The sequence below is a fragment of the Amblyraja radiata genome, chromosome 1, assembly GCF_010909765.2.
Source record: "Amblyraja radiata isolate CabotCenter1 chromosome 1, sAmbRad1.1.pri, whole genome shotgun sequence".
Classification (NCBI taxonomy): Eukaryota; Metazoa; Chordata; class Chondrichthyes; order Rajiformes; family Rajidae; genus Amblyraja; species Amblyraja radiata.
The window spans coordinates 24,999,038-25,019,360 of record NC_045956.1 but is presented as its reverse complement, the minus strand read 5'-3'; the positions used below and the strand labels follow the sequence as shown (position 1 = coordinate 25,019,360).

General features: G+C 40.9%; 1 protein-coding gene across 1 annotated transcript in view; it reads right to left on the bottom strand.

Annotated features, from left to right (window-relative positions):
• LOC116971830 (probable ATP-dependent RNA helicase DDX60) overlaps window positions 1-20,323 on the bottom strand; it is an 82,697-nt gene that overhangs the window by 57,712 nt on the left and 4,662 nt on the right. Inside the window, exons 4-13 of the mRNA XM_033018966.1 lie at window positions 19,500-19,853; window positions 17,905-18,018; window positions 17,549-17,707; window positions 12,629-12,784; window positions 10,940-11,081; window positions 8,030-8,188; window positions 4,808-4,910; window positions 4,486-4,601; window positions 1,517-1,710; window positions 479-734 (exon numbers count right to left, since the gene is read on the bottom strand). Of these exons, the coding sequence (XP_032874857.1) occupies window positions 479-734; window positions 1,517-1,710; window positions 4,486-4,601; window positions 4,808-4,910; window positions 8,030-8,188; window positions 10,940-11,081; window positions 12,629-12,784; window positions 17,549-17,707; window positions 17,905-18,018; window positions 19,500-19,853 (1,753 nt within the window). The remainder of the gene's footprint in view (window positions 1-478; window positions 735-1,516; window positions 1,711-4,485; window positions 4,602-4,807; window positions 4,911-8,029; window positions 8,189-10,939; window positions 11,082-12,628; window positions 12,785-17,548; window positions 17,708-17,904; window positions 18,019-19,499; window positions 19,854-20,323) is intronic.

Below are 20,323 nucleotides of genomic sequence, written 5' to 3'. Positions count from 1 at the left end.
CTTGCAGTTTCCAAGCTCTACCCCAACATCTTCTGATCCTGTCATCTCTTGCTAAGGATTGAATTTCATTCCTTACCAGCAGAGCCACCCCACCCCCTCCACCCACCTGCCTGTCTATTTGATTGGATGTGTAACCTCCTGCTGGCATATTAGTTTTCCTTTTTAATGTTTCAGCATATCACCTACCACCCTCTCAACAAACTCCGTCCCGTACCTGGCTCAATCTGCCCATTAACTGGACACTACCCATCATCTACCAGCCTCCATCTCACCCCCCTCTTTCATATCTATATATTAGCCACCTTCCCTATACACTCACTAATGATGCAGTGTTTGAAAATAAAAACAGTGACCTGCCCTTAGCCTCCACAGTTGCTGCCCGACTCAAAGTTCTTCCAGATGTTAATTTTTTGCTCTATTTTTGCAACATTTCATTTATCCATAAATTGCACTAAAAAACGCAAACAAATCTGCACACCTGTCATTTGGCAATGTTCAACCCAAATTTTAAAGCTGTTTTCCAGAACATCCATTTCTGCGATCAACTTCACAGAATCACCCGAGCATTTTTTCAGAAACTCATCAAGCTTTTTAATTCCTTGGTCAAAGTTCTCTTGAATCATTTTCATAATGCTTTTCGAAATTAAACTCCATTGGTCCCTTTGCTTCACATCTTCCTTCTCTTTCTTTTTTCTTGTGTTTTCTTCTGCAATTAAATCAGCTTTCTTCTTGGGCTGTGGAAAGAAAATGTTTAGCCCACTTTTAGTTCAACCTATTCCCAACAAAAAACATTACCTGCTCATACTGCCAAGAACTATTTTGAAGTTACTTAACTAAAGGAGGCATACACATGTAGATTGCATCAGTTTTTCCAGATGAAAGAAGGCATAAATCCTTTTCGACCATTGTAAATAATAAATTACAAAATTGTAAATTACAATTTGAAGAACATGATACTAATGTTTGCTGCCAGAAACTGCTGCTATATTTCCTATATTGAAAGAACTGCACTTCAAAAATAATTAATTGGTTTTCAAACCAGCTTAAGCATGCAAATATTGCTTAATTATTCCACTGGTACTTCATTGTTTCACGGTCTGAAAGGTGATTCGCAATGCACTGCAACATCATGTTGAAATACATTTTGTAACCCAGCACACTCATTTTCTTAACAAAGACATGCATCAAATTACACAACAGAGATCAGACTGCCTAATTCTTCACTGATAATGGCCAGAAAACCATACACCATAAATCAAAGTCACAACTACATGCCTATATTTTTCATATGCCTCGCATAACTAAAGAAATGGAACTAGTGAATTATAAAAGGTACTACCTGCATCAGAAGTATAACATTTTATGCTCAAAACACACCACTCTGTCTAATAACAAAACAAAACTATTGGGGCATCATAAAACCCAATGTTAGAACAAATAAAAAGCATTTCCAAGAATCATTCCCCACACGATGATATAAAAATTCACAAAAATAAAAAAAACATTAATAACTCACAGGTATCTTTTTGCTTTTCCCACTTATGACACTAGCAGCTTTTGGTGCTACAGTGATAGCCCCTTGCACATTGGTGATAATGTTCTTTGTTATGTTTCCCTCGAGAGTCGATCCATAAAATCTGTGGAAACGGACGAGCTTCTGATAATTTCTAAGCATTCGTTTTCTGACCCAGGGATCATTCGTTTTTTCAACTGTGTAGTGCAGAGGGAAAAAAAAGAGATTAAAGTTAGATCAGAAATGAATAAAGACAAGACATTAATTAAGAGATTACATTGTGAGGAAACAAAAACATCCAGCGAGACAATATTAGTAGAGCTCAAGAATGTGAAAAGTGCAATCTCTATGACCAGAGGCATAATAATGGCCAGCAGGGGAATAGGGAAAAAAATGAAGACAGATGATTGAAAGATGCAAAAGCAACAGGACAATTATAATGAGCATCGTTAAGCTCCTCAATATTGACTGGGACTTCCTTCGTCCTGGAGGTTTATTGGGGCAGAATTTGTCAGGTGCATCTAAGGAGGTTTCCTGATTCAGTATGTAGATAATGCACTAAGGAAGGGACCAGATAAGACCTTGTATTGGGAATTTAGCCTGGCCAGATGATTGAAGTTGCAAGTGAGAAGATTTTGGGAACAGTGATCATAATAAGTTCAGACAGTTGTAGGTAAACCTAAGATTGGACCATGCATGAAGGCGGGCGCTAAAACGAGGAAAGGTTAATTGTAACATTATTAGCCATGAGCTGGGAACATAGATTGGGAGTTTCCTGTATATGGGAAAGTTCACATCTGCCTTGTGGGCACAGATAACTGCAGATGTTGGTTTAGAAAAAAAGGGACGCTGGAGTAACTCAGTGATCTGGGCAGTATCGCTAGAGCATGTGGATAGATGACATTTCGGATCGGGACCCTTTTTCTCATTGATCATAGTAAGAGGGAGAATGCTGGAAAAGAGTTGGACAAAGTCTGTCAAAGATAGGTGGCCACAGGTGAAGGTTTTTTTTAATTGGAAGTCGGTGGATCATGCTAGAGGTTAAAGGACAAAAAAGGATGCAGGAAAAGTGAAATTTGAAGTTAGCGCAATGTATATAGGTGGAAGAGGATTGGGGAAGGGGAAATAGGAGCAGGATAGTGGGAGAAATGGGTGTGGGGGAATTCAATATTCATACTAAGATAGACACAAAATGCTGGAGTAACAGCGGGACAGGCAGCATAGCATCTCTGGCAAGAAGGAATAGGTGATGTTTTAGGTCAAGACCCTTCTCCAGACTGATGGGTTATAAGCTGCACAAGCAGAATTCAAGGTGCCTTTAATCCAGTTTGTATGTGGCCTCATTGGCAAAGGAGAAGATTCCAGACAGAAAGGTCAGTACAGAAATGGGAAGAGGAAAGGAAGTTAAAATGGTTAGCACCTAGGAGATCCAGCAAGCCAAGACAGACCGAGCATAGGTGTTTGGCGAAACAGTCACCCAGTCTAATCTTGGTATCTCTGGCGTTAATGGAGCACTGATGAGGTTAAAGGTGGTGCATGTGACCTTTTGGCTCACATGGAAGAGCTGCTTGAGTCCCTGGATAGATGCGAGGGATGGATCTGAACAAGGGTCTCAACCCGAAACGTCACCCATTCCTTCTATCCAGTTACTCCAGCATTTTGTATCAATCTTGGATGTGAGGGATGTGCTGTAGGGACGGGTGTTACATATCCTGTAGTTGCAGGAGAAAATACCTTGGATGGGTTGGTTTCGGTGAGAATGGATGAGTGGACCATGGTGTTGAGGGGAGTGGTCTCTATGGAAAGAGGAAAGGAGTGGGGATGGGAAAGACTAGATAACAGCCAACATCGTTCTTTTGTTTAAGGACATAGGAAATTAACTCGGAAATATTAGGCCTATGAGCCGTACATCAGTGGTCGGGAAATTATTGGAGAATAATCTTAGAGACAGGACCTACTTGCATCTGAAAAACCATAAACCTACGAGGATTTGTCAGTATGGCTTTCTGCAGGACAGTTCCGTCAAGTTTGAAGACATTATTTTTTTTTTTTTTGAAAGGAGGTGAAAAAGAAAATTGACGGAGTAGAGCAGTGATGTCCTATGCATAGATTTTAGAAAGCTGTCAAACTCCCTCTTGGTTGACTGATCTAGAAGATTATGGCACTTAGGATCAGGTGACCTGGTAGACTGGACAATAAATGAGCAGAGATATGGATATTGAGGGAGATTGCCAAGGGATTCAACTGGATACGGACTAGCTGGAAATTGGGTCAGGATTGACGGGTGCCATTTCATCTGGATATGTACGAGGTGCTGCGGTATGGGAGGTCAAGTGTTAGGGAACAGTATGCACTGAATGACAGGACACCAAAGGTGTTAACAGGTATCTTTGGGCGCAAATCTGTCTCCTTGAAAGTGGCAACACAGATGGATAAGGTGGGAAAGAAAACATATGGTGTACATGACTTTATCTGATGAATATAGAAGTCAGGAAGTCGTGTTGCAGCTATGTCAAAGTTATGTTATGCCATATTTGAAGAATTGTGTGCAGTTCTGGTCGTTACATTGTACGAGACTTGAGAGGGTGTGGAAGAGCTTTACCAAAATGCTGCCTGGATTAGAGAATATTAACTATAGAGAGATTGGATAAACTTGGTCTGTTTGCTCTGGAGCGTCAGAGCTGAGGGGAAGACCCGATGGGAGGTGTTTAATGTTATGAGAGGCATAACCTCCAGACTCAGAAACAGCTTAATTCCCAGAGCTATAGCGGCTCTGAACCGGCCCTGCTGAGTGCCCCCCATCCCACCTGGACTGTCTCTCTCAGATGGTCAGATGGTTAGAAGCTGCATACCAAATCTTGTTGCACTGATGTGCAATGACAATAAAATATATTATTATTATTATTATTAGATAGAAGTTTTTTTTTGTTTGTTTTTTTAATTGCTTTGCACAAAGATATCAAAATTCTTACCAAATCCTGATGAACGGGTCCTCTCGTAATCATCACTGAGTCCTTTATCAGGACACCAGTCTACGAGGTTATCAAATTCTTTGTTCTCAGAAAGAGCTGTAACCACTGAACTGTCACTAAATTGCCAAAAAAAAAGTTAATTTGTTCCAAAATAAGTTGTTGCAAAATACTAGACAAAATACAAGTTTCCATGCTGTATGAGACTACATGAAAAAAAGAAATCAGCATAAGCCTATTTACATTTGACAAATACATTTACCACTATAGCATATCTCACATATTGTACTGATAAAGAGCAGAATACGAATAAAATAGCTCTTACCTGCTTAATGTAGGATATTCTTTAAAAATATTTCCAGCATATTCCTCAACCATAGTAATGTTGACAGGGATCAAACCAACTTCAGGGATAATCTCCAATGCACCTTTAAAAATGTACCAGAAATAGTTATAGTACCCCATGGTTTGGATTAAATTATTAATTGAAAGTTTTTATCCCTTTACTCATACTCATGGAGATTGCCCATATCAGCACAACGTCTAACCAACCAGTCCTAAATAAAGACATAACCAAATGCCTTCGTGGATTACTCCAGTCATTGTTGTAAAGGTGTTCCTTAAAAGATGATTAGAACAAACATAGAACAGTGCAGCATAGTAACATGCCCTTCAACCCACAATGTCTGTTCCGAACAGGATGCCAAGTTAAACCAATCTCATCTGCCTGTACGCAATTCATATCCCTCTATTCCCTGTACCTCTATGTGCCTATCCAAAAGCCTCTTAAACACTACCATTATATCGGTCTCCCCCACCACTCCTGGCATTCCAGGCCTCACCTCTGTAGCCCCACACATCTCCATTAAACTGACCCTACCTCTTGGCTTAAAATGATGCTCTCTAGTTTTGAACATTTTCACATTGGGGAAAAGGGTTCTGACTGTCAAATGGCAGTCAGTTCTGACTGTTATTGGATACAGTCGAAAGATTTTGACCCAGCAAATAAACAGCAATATTTTCAAGTCAATGTGATGTACAACATAAGCAATTTGCAGATAATAGTGTTCCCATGCCACTGCTACCCTGGTCATTCAAAGAAATCCTGATAAGTTACTATAGTGCATCTTATAAAGCGTGTAAACGTGATCAAGACTGGTTGAAGGATCAATAAGTTAAATACTGTTGGAATTGTGCACTGCCAGCACGTGCATGTGTGACAGGTTCAGATATGTTTCTTGACAACAGAGGCGACACAATCTTAATAGCAGCAGTAAATAAAGCCATTGAATTTCAAAGTGATTGGACATTACTGTTGCCTGGTATTCATATCAGGAATCTCATGCCAAATGACAAATCTTCCTTTTTTCTCACAAACACCCAAATGTATAAGTTCTTCCACCAGAAGACACAATGGTATTGGATTAATCACTGGATGGTAACAGAGATCACGAATTAGAAAAGAATCTCTACACTACATCGAGGATACTTCAGCAGTAGACCCAATGCTAATTTTTAATTCATTCAGTGTGCTCACCCACAAGCCTCATAAAGCATTGCCAAAAGGACACAAAGTGATGGGTTTGTGTCCCTGTGAGGACGGCTGAAAAAAAATCATCGGGACTTCTCTCCCCTCAATCGGGGACATTGCGAGCAAACGTTGCTTGTCTAAGGCCAGCAGTATTATAAAGGACCCCACACATCTCATAGAAACATAGAAATTAGGTGCAGGAGTAGGCCATTCGGCCCTTGGAGCCTGCTTCAAGCTATTAACCATTCAATATGATCACCCAACTCAGTATCCCGTACCTGCCTTCTCTCCATACTCTCTGATCCCCTTAGCCACAAGGGCCACATCTAACTCCCTCTTAAATATAGCCAATGAACTGGCTTCGACTACCCTCTGTGGCAGAGAGTTCCAGAGATTCACCATTCTCTGTGTGAAAAAAGTTCTTCTCATCTCGGTTTTAAAGGATTTCCCCCTTATCCTTAAGCTGTGACCCCTTGTCCTGGACTTCCCCAACATCGGGAGCAATCTTCCTGCATCTAGCCTGTCCAACCCCTTAAGAATTTTATAAGTTTCTATAAGATCCCCTCTCAATCTCCTAAATTCTAGAGAGTATAAACCAAGTCTATCCAGTCTTTCTTCATAAGACAGTCCTGACATCCCAGGAATCAGTCTGGTGAACCTTCTCTGCACTCCCTCTAGGGCAATAATGTCTTTCCTCAGATTTCGAGACCAAAACTGTACGCAATATTCCAGGTGTGGTCTCACCAAGACCCTGTACAACTGCAGTAGAACCTCCCTGCTCCTATACTCAAATCCTTTTGCTATGAAAGCTAACATACCATTCGCTTTCTTCACTGCCTGCTGCACCTGCATGCCTACTTTCAATGACTGGTGTACCATGACACCCAGGTCTCGCTGCATCTCCCCTTTTCCTAGTCGGCCACCATTTAGATAATAGTCTGCTTTCCTGTTTTTGCCACCAAAATGGATAACCTCACATTTATCCACATTATACTGTATCTGCCAAACATTTGCCCACTCATCCAGCCTATCCAAGTCACCTTGCAGTCTCCTAGCATCCTCCTCACAGCTAACACTGCCCCCCAGCTTAGTGTCATCCACAAACTTGGAGATATTGCCTTCAATTCCCTCACCCAGATCATTAATATATATTGTAAATAGCTGGGGTCCCAGCACTGAGCCTTGCGGTACCCCACTAGTCACTGCCTGCCATTGTGAAAAGGACCCGTTTACTCCTACTCTTTGCTTCCTGTTTGCCAGCCAGTTCTCTATCCACATCAATACTGAACCCCCAATGCCGTGTGCTTTAAGTTTGTATACTAATCTCTTATGTGGGACCTTGTCGCAAGCCTTCTGGAAGTCCAGATACACCACATCCACTGGTTCTCCCCTATCCACGCTACTAGTTACATCCTCGAAAAATTCTATAAGATTCGTCAGACATGATTTACCTTTTGTAAATCCATGCTGACTTTGTCCAATGATTTCACCACTTTCCAAATGTGCTGCTATCCCATCTTTAATAACTGACTCTAGTAGTTTCCCCACTACCGATGTTAGACGGTTCGCTCTGCTGCCCTCGGGCAAAAGATATCGTAGCACAAGGAGCAGAACATCAAGGTTTTGCAACAGCTTCTTCCCACGAGCCATCAGACTCTTGAATGTCATGTAATGGGCCGCACCATTATCTATTTTATCTTTTTATCCATTTTATCCTTCTGTTTATTTTTGTGTTGCACGGGGAGCCAAATGCAACGGAATTTCATTTAGAATTGCATATATCGATGTATTTCTAAATGACAATAAAGTTTTGATCGATTGCATTCAATCTTTATGAAGCTCTGCAACTTAACGCTCAAAGGTAGCTTTCAATGTTGATTGTTTCTACTTCCAAATTCTTTGTCCTTCAGTAAGGGTCTAACAAATGTACTCTTACACAGCAGAAATATATTCCAGCAGAAGAAATGTACACATCACAAAATTTTATTAACACATTACACCTCAAGCTTGAATTACCTTCAGCCAGTACATTTTCATTTTCTTGCACCATCATCTTTGAAGTAGCTTGTAAAGGAAATGCCTTCCCGAGATCATAATCAGGGGTCAAACTGGACAGAGTCTGCCACAGTTTTTTGTATTCTTCTTCAATTACTTCTCCAAACTGAAAGCAGGATTCTATTTAATATAACAAATTATACTACAGTTAGCTCAAGTACTCTGTTGGTACATAAACATATCTGCCTTACTTCTGTGTGAACAAGAAATATTTTTGTTGATGGCAGAATCAATGCTGCCACTATTGTTAATTTTTCAGATTTTGTATCATAAAATAAATATATCAGCAGGTCATGCTCTGCCCGTGCAAATGCTGGGAAGTAGCACTCTCATCAACCCATTTTTGGCCAGTAGAATTTTAGAATCGTGCACAATATGTCAAGTGACACGCATATTACAGGGATTGGGATCTGACCTGTCGAGACATACGGTCCCAGAGCAAATATCTAAAAAGAGTACACTTGTTATTTGGCTATAAGCTTTTGATGCTGGGAAAGACATTGTAAAGCAGAGTTGCACTGTTCTGCAATGATAATGTTCATTCTGCTAAGACAAGGATCTTGGAGCACTTCTTCATATTTGACTCAGAACACTTGATTAAATTGCAAATGTCCTCCACCTTATTCTAGCTCAAAATCTTTTTGCATTCTGATATTTATAATTTTTTAACATTACATGGCTATTGCATATCACGTCATACTGCAATAAATATAATCCTGTCATAACATTGTATAATTCCAACATATGATTGCAGTCAGTATTATCAAACGGTTGAATAGGTAAAATATCGGCAAAAAAATGTCAGAGCCACAAAGCATGGACAAAGGCCCCTCATCCCAATTTGACCATGCTGACCAAGATGCTTCATCGAAGCTAGTTCCATTTGTCCATGTTTACCCTAAATTCCTCCAAACAATCCTATCCATGTACCTGTCCAAGTGTCTATAAATGCTGTTCTAGTATATGCCTCAACTACCTCTGGCAGTTCGTTCCATTTACCCACCATCCTCTGAAAAGGTGAACCTTCAGGGTCATATTAAAACTTGCTCCTCTTACTTTAAACATATGTAATCTTGTTTTTGATTCCCCAACCTGGGTAAAAGACCAATCTATTCCCTTATGAGTATACACCTCTATAAGAATACCCCAGCCTCCTGTGTTTCAAGGAATAAAGCGGTAGCCTGTCCAACCTCGACATCTCAGGCCCCTTCTGGCAAATCCGTGTACATATTCTTTGCACTATTTCCAGCTTAATGATATCCTTCCTTTATCAATGTGGCCAAAGCTGAACGTAGTGCTCTAGGTATACTCAATACCCTGACTGATGAAGGCCAGTGTTCCAAAAGCCATCTTGACCACCTCATCTACCTGTGATGCCACTTTCAAGGAACTATGTACCTGCACTCCTAGATCCCTCTGTTCTATGTCGGACAAGGGGGACTCTGCCAATGGTACGAGTGGGGGGATGGGGAGCGGGAGCAGAGTTACGGGGTATAGATCCATTTCACCACGAACTTCCATCCGGCACTCAAATACACCTGGACCATTTCCGACATTTCCCTACCATTTCTCGGCCTCACTATCTCCATCGCAGGTGATAGACTACTGACCGACATCCACTATAAACCCATGGCTATCTGGACTACACTTCTACCCATCCTGCTTCCTGTAATGACTCCATCCCCTACCCCAATTCCTCCGTCTATGCCGAATCTGCACCCAGGATGAGGTGTTCCACACCAGGGACGTCCTCATTCTTCAGGGAACGGGGGTTCCCCTCTTCTACTATAGATGAGGCTCTCACCAAGGTCTCTTCTATACCCCTTAACTCAGCTCTCACTCCCCATCACCCACACTCGTAGCAAGGGCAGAGTCCCCCTTGTCCTCACCTTCCACCCTACCAGCCGTCACCTACAACAAATAATCCTTCGAAATTTTCGTCTCCTCCAACGGGATCCCACCACCGGCCACATCTTCCCATCTCCTCCCGTCTGCTTTCCGCAGACCGCTCCCTCCGTAACTCCCTGGTCAATTCGTCCCTTCCCACCCAAACCACTCCCTCTCCTGGCACTTTCCCTTGTAACCGCAGGAAATGCAACACTTGTTGCTTTACCTCCCCCCTTGACTCCATTCAAGGACCCAGTCTTTCCAGGTCCACCTGCACCTCCTCCAACCTCATTTATTGTATCCGCTGCTCTAGGTATCAGCTGCTCTACATCGATGAGACCAAGCGTAGGTTTGGCGATCGCTTCGCCCAACACCTCCGCTCGGTTCGCATTAACCTACCTGATCTCCCGGTGGCTCAGCACTCAACTCCCCTCCCATTCCGAATCTGACCTTTCTGTCCTGGGCCTCCTCCATGACCAGAGTGAGGACCACTGTAAATTGGAGGAGCAGCACCTCATATTTCGCTTGGGCAGTTTACACCCCAGTGGTATGAACATTGACCTCTAATTTCAGGTAGTCCCTGCTTTCTCCTCCACTTCTCAGCTCTCCCTCAGCCCACTGTCTCCCCCCTCCCCCCCCCTGCTTTCTCCTCCACTTCTCAGCTCTCCCTCAGCCCACTGTCTCCGCCCCCCACCACTCTCACATCAGTCTGAAGAAGGGTCCCGACCCGAAACATTGCCTATTTCCTTCACTCCATAAATGCTGCCTCACCCGCTGAGTTTCTCCAGCATTTATGCCTTTCTCCATTTTTTTATTTCTCTTGGGTGAGGAAAAATGCTTTTTTTTTTGCTTTTTTTTTAAGTGAAAAAGAAAAGTGCAATAACAAGGAACTCTAATTTGGATATAGAAATGAATTATAGATCCTGTCATAACTAAGGTAAGGATGTTCAAGAGCAGAATTAATTTTCATTATACAAGTATTACCTGTGTTATCTACCATCCCACTGCAAAGAGCCACTCTTGCTAAAAGTATGGTATCATTCAGGTCACACAAATGCACCATATCACCTTTCCAATTTTGAGTGACTTCAAGGGTTTTCAGAACAAAATGTTGACTCACATATTGCTGCAAATTAAATTTCAGAAATTAAGATTAAATATCATTTTAAATAATTTTCAATTTTAACAAAGTTACCCTTCAATTTTTTCTTAAACTGTTCAAATAGAATACAGAACGTTTCATTTCAAGCACACTCATGTTTAGGCTCATTTCACTCCATTCAGCAGCCTCAGAGGAACAATGCTCAATACATCAATATATGCCTGCCAGATATCTAATGGGCACTCTCGCAGATTGTTTGATTCATAGTAGGTTACAGGAGAAATAAAGTTGACTTTCTCCTACTACCCTTACAGAGACGTTAAAAACCAAGAGAAGGCAACTAAGAAGCAGTAAGGGGAGAAAATAAGAAACATGAAGTTAAGCTAGCTAATAATATAAAAGAGGATACAAAAATATTTATTTCCAGACATGGACATTGAACCACTGGAAATCGCAAATGTAACTCCACTGACAAATCTGTAGGAAGGTTAAAAAACAAGTTAGTTGACATTGCTCACTTGGATTTTAAGACGCCTTTGATAAGGTGCCACATGGGAAGCTGCAACAAGATATGAGCCCATGATATTAGAGGCATGTTACTGGCATGAATTGTCTAATTGTAGTCCTGTAGGTCTGTGTCAAAGATGGCTGCCGTGAAGAGAGAGTGGACGCTGGCGCGCTTTGGCTGCCGCTGCTCCCTCTTCACATTGTGTTTTTGATTTTCTGTTTTTGGATTGAATTCTGTTTTTAATTTGTGTCTCTGTGATGTCTTTTTTACCTGTTCTATTCCGATTATATGTTTTTATTCCAATTACTATGTAAGGTGTCCTTGAGATGTCTGAAAGGCGCCCATTAAATAAAATTTATTATTATTATTATTATTATGAATAGAAGATTGGCTAACTGGCAGAAAGCAACCAATGGCCATTTCTGGTTGGCTGCCGATGACGAGTGTTGTTCTGCAGGGATACCTTTCGCATTACATGTTAATTATCTGAATTATCGAGTTGATGTCTTTGTGGCCATGTTTGTTGGATGTTTGATGATACAAAGGTAGCTGGAGGGTAGGGAGTGTTGGGGGAGCAGGAAGGCTGCAGAAGGACTTGGACAGGTTGGGAGAGTGGGCAAAGAAGCAACAAATGGAGAACAGCGTATCAAAGTGTAGGGTCATACAATTCAGTAGAAGGAATAAACACGTGGACTATTTTCTAAATGGGGGATTCAGAAATCGAAGGTGCAAAGGGATTTGAGTGCTAGTGCAGGATTCCCAAAAGATTAATTTGCAAGTTGAGTCGGTAGCAAAGGCGACAAACACAATGTTCGCATTCATTTGATAGGTTCTTGATTAGTAAGAGTGTCAAAGGTTACGAGAAGGCAGGAGAATGGGGTTGAGGGAAAAATAGATCAGACATGATCAAATGGTGGGGCAGACCGGATGGGCCAAATGGCCCAATCAAACAAAAAAAGTACCTGCATTTGTGTTTTACAGATCATAATCCAGAGTTCATAATCAACAACTATAATACTTTTACCATTGTTTTAAAGGCTATTAAATGTGTCCTTGGCCTTACCAACTGTAGAAAATCTGAAACTGGGTTGACCCACTTGAAGTTGATTTTCTTTTGTGCCCGTTTAACCAATGGTAAGTGAATTAGTATGGCAACATGTGCACAATATATCCGGCATAAGTCAGTTGCCTCTTGAAATGTTAAGATTTCGTCCATGGTCTGCAACAATCAAAGCAGAGACAAAGTAATTAATGTACATTACATATAGCTAGAATTTGAAAAGAAATACAATTTATGGATTTATTGAAATAAGAATGCGGAATCTGGTAGTTACAAAATTTAAATGCTGAGCAGAAATCAAAATGATAAGCCAATAAGAACACACACTTTTGAACAATACCAACCAGGATGCACGTGGATCAACAAAATCTCAGACTAGTTAAAGAGACTAGTATGCAATAGTTGCAATGATTCACTAAGGGACTGACACTTGAGTATTCGGGATAGTCAAAGCAGCAGAAAGTTCAAGGAATTCAGCCTAGAGTATGAAGCTGAGAAAACTATGAATGAAAAGCTGTGTCTCTTATTGATATAATCAAATGTATAAAATAAAGTTAGAACAATATAACTTTCCAGCATCACTTTGACCCTTATCTTTAAAAAACTAGCAGGACGACTAGGGTGGGGTGGGGCAGTGGGGGGGGGTATGCAAGGGTTATTCATTCTGCTCGGTTGTAAGTTGCACAAACAAATTATGAGATGCTGTTCCTCCAATTTGTGTGTGGCCTCATTTTTGACAGTGGAGGAGGCCCAGAACAGAAAGTACGGCAATGGGAGTTAAAATGTTTGGCAACCGGCAGGTGGCGTAGGCCTGAGCATAGGTGTTCAGGGGAACTGATCTTGCTGATATATAGGAGTCCACATTGAGAACAACCGATACAGTGGGCGAGGTTGGAGGAGATGCAAGTGAACCTCTCCCTCAACTGAAAGGAATGTCGGGGTCTCTGGATGGAGTCAAGGAAGAAGGTGTTGCACCTCCTGCGGTTGCACGGGACAGTACCCGGGGATGGGATGGTTTGGGTGGGAACAGATGAGTGAACCAGGGAGTTGTGGAGGGAATGGTCGTTGCGGAAAGCCAAAATGGATGGGGATGGGAAGATGTGACTAGTGGTGAGATCCCGTTGGAGGTGGCGAAAATGTCGAATTATGTGCTGTATGCGACAGCTGATGGGGTGAAAGGCAAGGACTAAGTGAGGGAAGGGGGGGGTCCCTGTTGCAACTGGGTGGAGGGGGAGCAAGAGCAGAGCTATGGGATACCAAGCAGACACGAGTTAGGGCCTCATCTATGATGGGAGAGGGGAACCCCCGTTCCCTATAGCATGAGGACATCTCGGATGTCCTGGTATGGAACACCTCATCTTGGGCAAAGATAAATTAGGAGTAGGGAATAGTCTTTGTAGGAGGCAAGGTGCGAAGGTGTAGTCTAGATAGCTGTGGGAGTCAGTAGGTTTCTAATGGACATTAAGTCACCCAGTGGTATTGATATTGATTTACCTAATTTAAAGTAACCTCTCTTTCTCTCCCCATTCCGCCCCCCCACACTAGTCGTCCTGCTAGTTACACTGTTCATATCCCTTCGTCACCATCTCCTCCATCATCAGCCAACAGTGGTCTATAGTTCTGTACCTTTTCATATTTCTAGATTCCCTCTCCCCGACTCTCAATCTGAAGACGGGTCTCGACCCAAAACGTCACCTATTCCTTTTCTTCAGAAATGCTGCCTGCCCCGCTGAGTTACTCCAGCATTTGTGTCTATCTTCGGTGTAAACTGGCATCTGCAGTTTCTTCCTACACATTTTGAAAACCCATTAAAACCAGTTGAATATAATTGCACTTTGTCATCCACTGCCTGCACACCAGGAGCGATTTACCAAGTCCAATTAACCTACTAAACTGCACTTGGATGGGATCACCCAAAGGAAAGCAACGTAACACAGGAAGGACGTGGAAAATCCACACAGACAACACCAAAGTTCAGGATCGCACCCCGGTTTCTGACAGTGGCAAAAGCTCTAACACCTGCTCCACTGTTATCTGCACATTGCATTTGCTCAATGTACCATGCATGTCTGTGTGAAAATTTGCAAGTTCACCGTAGCAACTGATGTAAACCTGAAAACAGCTCATCTTATGCATATGCAGCTCAAAAACTCCTCAATAGTAGTGTTTCCTGTTACATTTCATGCAATCCCCAAAGCAATTTTGACGTGCACCATCCATTGATCATATTCACCGTTTGTTTATTCCAACCTTTTCTTAACCTATGTAAGAAACTAAGCCTTAGTTAACCTACAAAACTAAGCCAGAGGATAGGGAAACTTTTAAAGAAACACCAGAAGGTAACTAAAAAGGCAATACGGGGAGAAAAGATGAAGGTAAGCTAGGCAAGAATATAAAGGAGGATAGTAAAAGCTTCTTTAGGTATGTGAAGAAGAAAAGATTAGTTAAGACAAATGTGGGTCCCATGAAGACAGAAACATGTGCATTTATTATGGGGAACAAGTAAATGGCAGACGAGTTGAATAGGTACTTTGGTTCTGTCTTCACTAAGGAAGACACAAACAATCTTCCAGATGTACTAGGGGACAGAGGATCTAGGGTGACGGAGGAACTGAAGGAAATTCACATTAGTCAGGAAATGGTGATGGGTAGACTGAGGGGGCTGAAGGCTGATAAATCTCCAGGGCCTGGTGGTCTGCATCCCAGGGTACTCAAGGAGGTGGCTCCAGAAATCGTGGCTGCATTGGTGATCATTTTCCAGTGATCTATAGATTCTAGATCAATTCCTGTGGATTGGAGGGTAGCTAATGTTATATCCCACTTTTTAAGAGAGGAGGTAGAGAAAACAGGGAATTATAGACTAGTTAGCCTGACATCGGTGGTGGGGAAGATTCTGGAGTCAATTATTAAAGATGTAATAGCAGCGCATTTGGATAGCAGTAACAGGATCGGTCCGTCAGCATGGATTTTCTGCAGTTGTACAGGGCCCTGGTGAGAACACACCTGGAGTATTGGGTTCAGTTTTGGTCTCCTAATTTGAGGAAGGACATTCCTTCTATTGAGGGAGTGCAGTGTAGGTTCACAAGGTTAATTCCCGGGATGGCAGGACTATCATATGATGAAAGAATGAACTTGTATTCACTGGAAATTAGAAGAATGAGAGGGGATCTTATAAATAAATAAAATTAAGGGAATAGACAAGCTAGTTGCAGGAAACATGTTCCCAATGTTGGGGAAGTCCAGAACCAGGGGTCATAGTTTAAGAATAAGGGGTAGGCCCTTTAGAACTGAGATGAGGAAAAACTTTTTCACCCAGAGTTGTGAATTTGTCAAATTCTCTGCCTCAGAAGGCAGCGGAGGCCGATTCACTGGATGCATTCAAAAGAGCTCTTAGGGCTAGTGGAATCAAGGGATATGGGGAGAAGGCTGATTGTGGATGATCAACCATGATCACATTGAATGGCTCGAGGGGCCGAATGGCCTACTCCTGCACCTATTTTCTATATTTCTAAAGAATCATTTTCTCATCACTATCCAAATACGAGATATCGATCCTGAAAAGTATCGAAAGATGGGAAGCCTAAAAGGGCCTTGGACCTCCACCTAGCGAAGATCAGATATAATTTCTGAGTTAGGATCCGAAATCATTGCAAAAAATAGCCTACACCATTAAGTCAAAACATCAATCATCCTCCAACCAATTTTAATGACTCATCTTTTTCCACATTAAATGTTATCCATTTTATTTATGGAAGAATTTTATTAACCTTTTACTCAGAGCTGCCAAGTTTTGTCAGAGCATTTCAGTATTCTAGTTCCTGAAAATCAGTATTTTGCTGAGGAAATCAGTATTTTTAGGCAGTGTCATATTGCTGAAAAAAAAATGTTATTTTATGTGCAGTCATACCCATGTAAGAGTACAAGAATGCATAACTTTGCTACCAATTGACATGTCTTCTACGCACCTTACTTGATAGTGCATTCATTGCCATTTCTTTGTATACTGCTGTTTGAACGGTTGCTTCCTGCTTTTAGCACCAGATGATGATGTAGAAGCCATTTTGGAATCCTCCCTCTCCCTCCCACCTTTTCCCTCTCCCACCCACCCTCCCTCCCTCTTCCTCCTTCCTTTTTTTCTCCCTCCCACTATTATTCCCTTCCTCACTCCCTCCCCTCTCCCTCTCTCCACCCCTCCGTCTCTCCTTCTTGAGCCCATCCACAGTTCTGTAAAATCAGGGCCAATCCCAATGTAACTGTCAATCCCACTGGTAACCTTTCACCACTAGGCTTATCCAGAATTCAACTATTGCCTGAAAAATAATCAAAGGCTCAACTACCAGTGAAAGAGAATTCCAAAGACTCATTGTTATATGAGAGTTTTCCTGTACAGTCTGTGACGCATAGTGCTGTGGCCATAGAGCTATGTTTAAAGCCCATAGTTTCAGCTGTAGCGCTATTTTTTAGAACCCATAGCGCTGTAGCCGACAGTTCTTCATTTAAATTCCCACGCGTTAAACTGACAGCGCTCTGTTTAAACTTGGAGTGGGACAGGCAACCTGGAGAAGGGATTGGTGACGTTTCTAGTCGAGACCCTTCTTTAGATTGAACTGAACTCCGTATTTAAAATCCATATTCAACACAAAACCGTATATCCGTATTCTAATCGCATTTCCGTACAAAATATGGAAAATCCGTACTACTTGGCAGCTCTGTTTAGTGTTCAATTGAAGTTTTGTACCCGTGGCTCTGTTCTTGGGAGATCCAAGTACATCCCAAGATGTTGACTGGCCCTCTGACGTCCTCCAGCAGATTCCAGATTCTGCAGCTCATTGCATCCCTGGAGCATGAAGTTAATGTACTGACAAGCCATTTTAAACCTGCTGCAATGACTGAAGGAAACCGATGCGTAAAATGGCAACTTACCTTGGCGTTTGCAGTTTCAGCTCCATTATGATTTTCTTTGCATTTCAACATGTGCATGTGGCACTTCAGTGCCACTGAACAAGAAACAACGCAAACAGAACTTCTTATATCCAACCCATCTGGACACAGACACTGCAGCTGAGCAATGTCTTGTTGCACCTAAAAATGTAGAATATTTTGGTCAAAATTTTAAGTATGAAAAATTAAACAATGGTGGAAAAATATTTATCATCTTTATATTTTAAAGACATGGATTTAATTTTCAAATTCTAACTTTAGGATGAATCATTAATTTAACACTAACCTGAACATTTTCTATTAAATATTTACCAAAACTTTAGAAAAAGGGTCACTACCTCTTTTGCAACACTCAAGCCGTTTTGATCATCTCCAAGAGTGAGCCCATTGGTGCGATTTCGAGACAGAAATGACACAATAGCCTGATGAACAGTTTCCAAATCTTTGTGGATCTAAAAATGAGCAAGCAACCAATATCAAATAATGAGATCTTATATGCAAGCAGTTCCATTTTCAATGGAAACGGGTGGCATTTCTGCCAGGCTTTTCACATGTTCCAAACTTTAGAGACGGTATCTAGAGACCATGCAGAAATTATCAAAATATCTAAACCAAGGCCCCACAGCAATCCAATGATTCGCTAGTCATTGCTGATGAGATATAAATACATAGCTCATGAAAACAGTAATTATTTTATAAACTGATTGTCAATATATTTTAACATGAAGAAATGAAAAATATAAAAGATATAAATGACATGCAGTGAAATAATCAATAGACATTGAGAAAAGTCTACATATATAGGTCTATCTAGAATTATCTAGTAGGTTAATTAGTGAAGGATCAATTTCACACTAAATTTGGATTAAATTATTGAAATCATGAAAGCCCCAAATAGTCAAAGAATGGAATATTTGAAATAGAGTTTTGGATTGCAGATAACCCTCGTTATAATAGACCATGGGGTGTGGGGGGAGGGTGGAGAGAAACGGTGTCAGTATTTGACGATTAATCGCTAAAATCAAGTAGGGTTCCGCTCCAACTACCTAGTGAACAATCCGTGAAACACTAAGATGTTTTCAAATACTTTTTTTTTTTTTTTAACAGCTAAAAATGCATGATGGTTATTGCTAGCTAAAAATACTAAAACTTGGTTGTTACTTTGTTTACTGGGGTAACATTGCACAGGTGTTGATCGAAGCAATTGCTTGTCAATTTCAATAATCACCCCGTGTAACTAGCAGCCTGTGTTCTTAAAGACTGCTAGTTAAAGACTGCTGTGGGAATGGCCCGTCCACTATAACCACTATCTGTTATAAAGTGGTCTGTAATATCGAGGGTTGACTGTATCACCACGTAGAAAATGATTAAGTAATATTACTTCAGAAAAGATGATTTGAAAATGCCATAAAAAATCTTTGGACTTTATGAAACGCATTAATAGCACATCATAAAGATTATACAGACTGCCGGGGATGAAAGTAATTTCCAAATTACTTCTCATTACTGAAATAACTTACCTGGCTCTACCAGATAGATGGCCAAGTACATCCATATGCGACAAGTACTAAAGATGGCAAGTCATGCACAAACCATGCAGTCTGCATCACAGCATCTACAAATCTGCTGGCCTTTAATAACTAAAAAAAAATATTAACCTTTAGGACTGAACTGAGCTAGCCAATTTAAAATCCATAAATTTTTTGTTCAGGCTGTCACCTTTCAACATCTGTTGACTGAGGAGAGCAAGAAATTGGGCTCCAAATAAGAGACCATATTGCCTCATACTGGACGGCGAATGAGTAGAACTGGCAGAGGCTTGTAAAGTGAGTGGCATAGGGAGAAAGAGGAAAATAAATTAAACCCCAAAAAAACGGAAAGCTAATTGAAACTAATGAAATATAGTAAGAGGAATGTGAAGACAATTTATCACCTTTTTGCATCTTGTAAAAACCATTTTACTGTTAATGTAGTATCCATATACCCTGCGAATATCCGAATGCATGCCAGAAGTCATTGCAACATTTATTTTATTTCCTAGTGTGTGAAAAATGAAGATCTTCATCAAGTAGCTGGACATGCCCTTATTGCCAGCTAACTTGAATGCTTCATCACTGATCAATATGAAATATGGATAATTTTCCTGCACAAAGGCTTGCCATTTTAACGAAAAGCAATTTGTGAATTCGGTGTACACTGGGATCTCGGTGTTCTTCTTAAGATGAAGAATCAATGCACTTCGCAATGAAAGAAGATAGGAGTTCCCAAGCCACATACTCTCAGCATCCTGTAAATAGAAAAAAAAGTCTATATTTATTGTGTCCCACTGAATTTATTAACGTATAAGCAATATATACAAATTTTAGATTTAAAATTGCTTGATATAAATCTCTAAAATTTAGACAATGTTGCTAATTGAATAACATTTCTGGCTTTGATTTCTTTTGCGGACCTTTTATTGCCAACAGTTTACAGGACAAAACATTGTCAAGATAAAAGAATCCTCATATTTATTTAGCACATTTCTAAAGATAATACAAGCTCGTGCAATAAAGTAAGTTTAACATTGACACTTCGGCCAACATGGCAATTCATTTTATAAAATAAAAGTTCCATAAATGACAATGAAATTACTACGGATGTTGTTTGCAATCAAAGGCTCAAGTTATAAGGAATGATGGGATAGGCCGGGCCTGTCTTACCAGGAGCAAAGTTGGTTGAGGTGATATGATAGAAGTATGTAATATTATGTGAGAT